Source organism: Haliotis rubra, unplaced genomic scaffold (genome assembly GCF_003918875.1).
Source record: "Haliotis rubra isolate DU_JTF1 unplaced genomic scaffold, ASM391887v1 Scf415, whole genome shotgun sequence".
NCBI lineage: Eukaryota > Metazoa > Mollusca > Gastropoda > Lepetellida > Haliotidae > Haliotis > Haliotis rubra.
Window position 1 is genome coordinate 499,678 of NW_025767097.1, and position 6,249 is coordinate 505,926.

At 36.4% G+C, this 6,249-nt stretch overlaps 1 protein-coding gene across 1 annotated transcript in view; it reads left to right on the plus strand.

Annotated features, from left to right (window-relative positions):
• The window catches only part of LOC124288320 (choline/ethanolaminephosphotransferase 1-like), a 31,638-nt gene extending 25,391 nt beyond the window's left edge, over window positions 1-6,247 (plus strand). The window contains exon 8 of the mRNA XM_046724828.1: window positions 496-6,247. Within this exon, the coding sequence (XP_046580784.1) occupies window positions 496-636 (141 nt within the window). The 3' untranslated portion in view covers window positions 637-6,247. The remainder of the gene's footprint in view (window positions 1-495) is intronic.
• The last annotated feature ends 2 nt before the right edge of the window (window positions 6,248-6,249 follow it).

Below are 6,249 nucleotides of genomic sequence, written 5' to 3' on the forward strand. Positions count from 1 at the left end.
TCAATCTGCGAGGCATCTTTACTGTAACTTTGTTTGGGAAGTGATGTAATCCTCACTCTTATCATTGAGGATGAAACAGTACTCCAGAATGTGCATCTGATGGTGACCAATGTATGAGATATGTGTTTCATGGCCTTCAGTATTATGGCAGTCTTGCTTATCTGTAGAAGGTTGCCCCTGAGGTTGAAACCAACAACATTGCTATTCTCAATACAAGTTGCACAAAGATAACGTTCAAATTCTTCAGGTTATACGAGTGAGTCCTCTTGATATGTTTAGTTTAATCCAGTCACAAAACTTGCTTAACTGTAAAAGTGACATTCACTGAATTAAGATCCAATTTTCATTTGGCTGCCATTTCAGCCATCTTGAATTTGTATTTCTTTCCTAGTGACTTTGGCAATTTTCAGCTCGATAATAGCTACACTTGAATGTAACAATGTATACATGTCAACTGCCTGTACAATTAAAATATTTTCTCCCTTTTTTTCCCAGCTCTATGTGACAGTAGACATTGTGAAATATTCTTACATCGTTTGTCAAGAAATCTGCGACTACCTGGGCATATACTGTTTCACAATCACCTCGAAACCCCCACCAAAATCTACTACCAACGGCAAAGAGAAGAAAAGCTGAGACATTGACTGACTGGAATTACCTCCCTTGTTATTTTCATATATTTATTGAATTGTAGAGCAGACCTGATGTTGTCAGTAGTTGTTGATTTTAATCCCAACTGATCAAACGTGCACCTTTCGTATGTGTCGTTATGTTGCTCATCATCAGTGTCTCTGTAGGTTGAGAAGCGTGTCATGTGTTTTGTTTCATACGTTTTTAGTCCTTAATTCATTGTTAAATAAAGATATAAAATGCCGCAATTATCATAGGAATGACGTGAAGCTGGAAAATCAGCACAAAAGAAAACTTCAAATGTGAAAATTGAAAACAAAATTATTGTAGGTTTTTAATATTTTTTAATCTAATTCTTATGGGATATTTACAACATGTATTACCCTTTATTGAGTAAGGAAGTAACTCAGTAAGCAAGAAGGCACTCCCAACATGGGTGCTTGCTAAAAATAGATTCATTTCAAATGTTGCCTATTTAGGAAAGCGCTATAGAAAGAGCATCCTCTCAGGCTTGCTTAGGTATGTTTGAAGGAGATTGCTGTGGTTTCCTTAGCTGTTGTACATAGCAATGTGACATGTGATTTTGTTGAACGTAAGCGGTTCAGTTGAGCATACCTTTTTGTGCTAAAATATGCCAAATTGTTTTATTTTCAAAATGTTTCCGTAACATGTTTAACAAATTATGAAAAACTGATGCAGTAGTACCATTATTCTCAAAACAAATCTTGTTTATCACCTGACTCCAGTCTAACATCTAGAGATTCAGGAGTGGATTAAACAGTAAATTGTTAAAAGCCACAAATTTAGAAATACATGATTCTTATCCATCTCTTAGGCTGTCAGTCACAATAACATAACTCTCGTTGAACAGCTGATGAGTTGAGGGCCTTATCATGTTGGAAGCTTAATGGAGCCTTCTCTCAGAAGCTTGTGAAAATGTTTAACATGACCTTGAACTTAATAGAATAACATCCAGCACTTACTGATTTCTATTCTGCTATTCACACAAAGCCAGGAAACAAACAACATGTCTGTGTGTCATAACTGCATGAACAAAACATGAATGTTGATCATGTGACCACTTCATTCCTCCAACATGGTGTACAGTCATGCTGGGAGTACATTGACAATCAAACTGTGAGAGTTGCTGAAAGTTGTTTTCATGTCATCTACAGTATTTCACAAATGGTCTGATATCATCAAGCAATATATTTATCATGTTGATTCTAGAAACAACCTTTGGGGACAGTGTAGTCAAATACTCACACATACTTGACTTGGGCCTCCTTTCACAGAGCACTAAGGTGATTGTAAGACACTAAGGTAACCTTAGTGCAGTGTTAAAGAATGGGAGTTAAGGGTAACCTTAGTAAAGGTTGCTTCGTGAAAGGAGCCCCAGTTTTGGTTAGTTTATGAAGTCAGCTGAAGGAAAGCCAAGCTTAACAGTGATTGTCTCCAGATCCTGTTAATAGATAACAGACTATAATTTCTGCTAATGGAGTAGTTGATAGCACACATTTGACAGAATTTCACCACAGGGACATATTGTTTTCTTGGTAAACACTGCCATGTGCAATTATACTTATTGAGTTTAGACAACATGTCGACAAGCAGCAGTTAACTGGTTGAGACTGGATGATATGACATGTGGAACATATTATACCTCAAGGTAAGCAGATAAGGGGCAGCAATCAGGCCAGATAAGTGGGTTACTGTTAACGGAAATCTGCCAGTACTTGCCATTATGGTTCTATGTGGAATTATGGTAAATATGACCATTCCTGTATCCATGACTGATTACTTATTTATTAATGAGTTTGTATGATGGAGGTAAATTTTGAAAACGTTTGTAAGTTAAAAATCTCATGTAAGGTTTCCATACAATATATTGTATCTATTTTGAGCCATTTCTCTCATATTTGTATACTAATCGCACTTAAATCTCATGATAATCTCTCCAATACGATACCTGTCTGCAAGATTTGAGGACAAACTTTGATCACCCAATCAAAATTAATGGTTTTGAGCTAACAAGATGCCAGCTCTCTGTCATGATTTGGTCATTCACTGTAATTAAGACATTTATGAATTTTGTAAAAGAAACTTGTCTCAGAAGAAAACATAGCCTCAATAGCGCACCATTTTGGGTATAGATATCATGGCGGTTATTAACAGCTCAATACATGTATGTGATGGGTAAAATGATAACAAAAATGTATTAATGCAGCTTTTTACCCACAAGTACAAATTGTATTGAGAAAAACATGTATGAATGGACGTACTAAGGATGTAGAAGGCCCGGGGCTGAATGGGTGGTCACTGCTTGCATCTGAAGTGACCTCCTATGGAGCTGGCATCCAATCTTCTTGCAGACGTATCATGTCAAACAAGGTCATACTCTTATGCTCACGTTTTGTTATTTCTATTGTCAGTGAGAAGTTTGTCCTGATAAAATTGTAAGAATTATTCAGAAACTGATAGTGAAGTCAAGCTGATTGCCTCATATGGAATATTGACGGGCGTGGCATTAAACAACAAACCATTGTGTGTTACCATGATAACAGCGATCTCTCACATAGCATAATATCTCATTTCAACATAATAAACACATCTGATGATTGGGAAACTGAATAATGTCTGCATTGTAGTCCTAGTTACCCATTCATATAATTACTTAGGGGGCTTTGTATGGGATACAAATGCATTTTTTTCATATTGCATTTCAGCCTGTGCTGGCCAAGTTCAGGGTTTTTATGTCATTGTTTAAATTTGTATGATATTTCAGACGTATTTGTTAATTTTATGTTGTACATGTATCAAGCTGTTTTATCAGTAACATAATCTGTTACATCTTGTGTTGCCATGGTTACTAATGTGGGAGGACTGTAACAGGACATGGACAGAATCCCTGTTATGAAAGGCATCAGAGTCTAGAGTTGTCCCTTTATAGAGTTATGTCCCTTTGGTGTGGCAGGAATCTATGATCATGCAAGATTAAGATCAGATTTTGGGTAACAGTCAGGGTTTCATCAGGTTAGAGTTCGGGTTCCCGTTGAAGTCTGGGTTATGGCTGATGTCAGTTTGACATTGAATTTGTTAACAGGTTAGAAGCAGTTAGACATGTGGTTGTGTCATCTCCTGCCTTGTTACAGTCCTCCCTTGTAGTGTCGGCTTCTTAATGGCAGACACGTTTGATTGCTGGTTGCCACTTTTCAGGGATGGAGCACTGCTATCATAATTATGTTCATAATTTTGTAAAAATATTTTTGTATTGAAATGAATCATTGATCACATAGTTTCCAATAATTAGTTATGTTGTTTGATGTGAATACTAACAGGTATGTATAGCACTCTTTATGCAAGTTCCCCTGGAATCAGATTTTCCAAAGATGAGAAAATAACTGACTTCTATACGTCTTTCCAGTTTTTAATCCCAGTGAAGGTAGAATACTCACAGATAATTGTTTTATGGAAGTATATTGTTGTTTTAGTGTGTGTTTGAAGTGAATTATACGATTATAGGATAAAGATATAATTATGTGGAGGTTTGCATGCTGCAATAGCTTTATGTGCTGATGTTAATTTGATGTTAGATGTAATATATATATATGCCCAGAAATAAGTTAAACACCACAACGTCTGTATTTGTGAATGTCAAAAACTTCAGTGCTTGTACTGTTTGAGAGGCCTTCTAGAAATTGTAAGCAATAGGAATGACAAGTCTGTATGGATGATCAACTGCTGTATTGTCCAATAGCAATGTTTCGGTATAGATACTTATATCTTCTTGAAAATGGTATAAGTGTCTATACCAAAACGTCGCTATTGTACAGTAAAGAAGTTGATCATCCATAAAGACTTGCCATTCTTTCAAAGTTTGTTTTGAAAATATCTGCATTACATTGACATTCTTTTGATTAATATTGAAGATACCACTGATAGCTCTTGGGCAGTTGGGAAACCAGCACCAGTTGGGCAGACGTCATGTTGTATAGAGAAGTAGAGGAGGCAGTTGAAGGAGAAGACGAAGCTTGAGAGGGAACAGTTACAAAACATGTTGGCAGACAGTCAGATTTGGTTTCTGTATTGTAAAAACAAAAATATTTCTTTGATTTAAAAAATATTCAATTTCTTTAATTACTATTTGACAGTAAAAGGTCAGTGAACTTATGTTACAACTAATTTCAAGTGCGTACATGTATTTCTAACGTAATTGTTCTTACATGTGTGGTGCTCTGTTCGGGTTGTGCTGGCATGGACATAGGTCAGTGGTTGTTTAGTGGGAAAATAATGTGTGAGTGAAGGAAATATCACTGAATTTATATTTTGCTAGGGGTTGTATAACTGATTGTGTCAGTCTGTGTACAATTAGTTGTTGTCTCTTTGGAAACATTATTTCATGAAACATCAACATTTATCAAAATACATGTATATAATCTTATATATGTAGAGTTTCAGGAAGAACACTGACATTTTACCTCTGAAGTATGTCAAAACAATTCCTTGGCCAGTTGATAGTTCCCTGATCCTGTGAATTCTACCACTGAAAACTAGGTAGTTCAAGAAAGATATGGCAGTAAGACGTAGGTGATGCATGATGCATTGTATCGGATGTTGTATCATATGATACAGATATGACAAGCTAGATTCCTTTCTTTCAATCATTCACTCTGCAGATAATCTGTTCCATTTCAGATAGTCAGCCATGTGCTAGCTGCAGGTCTAGCAATGTAGTTACGAGCCTACTGATGCTTTATCACTATCTGTAGATTATCATTAAACTTACGTAGGGTGAGTCGTGTAACTGTAGGTTGTAACAATTAGAACAGGTGCTTCTCGGGGAGTTCCTTTTTACATATAGGGAGCATGGTGAGGGTTCTATGATATATTTTATTTCATTTTATTTATTAATTTATTTATTTTGGGGTTGGGACGGGATGTTGTCTTATTCTGTGGTTTTACTACATAAGTTTATACCAGGGTTCTGTTCAACCAAACAGTTCTAGCACTATGTCCATTGTAAGATTGTTAGCACTACACCCATTGTGACACTGTTGACACTACACCCATTGTGACACTGTTGACACTACACCCATTGTGACATCGTCAGGCCATTGCAAGTCAAGCTCAATTGTGATGTCAGAGTAGGTGTTAGCTCAAAGAATAATGGAATTCACTCTCAGAGCAATGACAGTTACAAAATGTCTGTTCCAACTGGCACATCTATGACCATTTTAGCCCCGAGACAATTGTAAGTGTACATTACGACAATGGCCAATGTACGTCTGTCTGCACAGTGACAGTATATAATTACCATGGAGACCAATGTGAGTCTGTTAGAGATAGGTTGCTTCAGGGTTGTTGTCTCACTAGGTTGGTGTCTGTCATAGATCCCAATTTAGAATAGTCTGTGATGCTAATGTGATATGCATATTGCCATGTCGATCATGGGAAATTGCTGTCATGGCAGTCTGTAGGTAATCTTCAGTTGAATCTAGTAATAATACTTTGAATTTATAACAGAGAAACTATTTGTCTTGTGTTACATGTGTAGACATAGTTATTTATTAAAGTGGGTAAACATCCAGTAGTCAAGTAGAGAAGATGAATGGGAAAAGT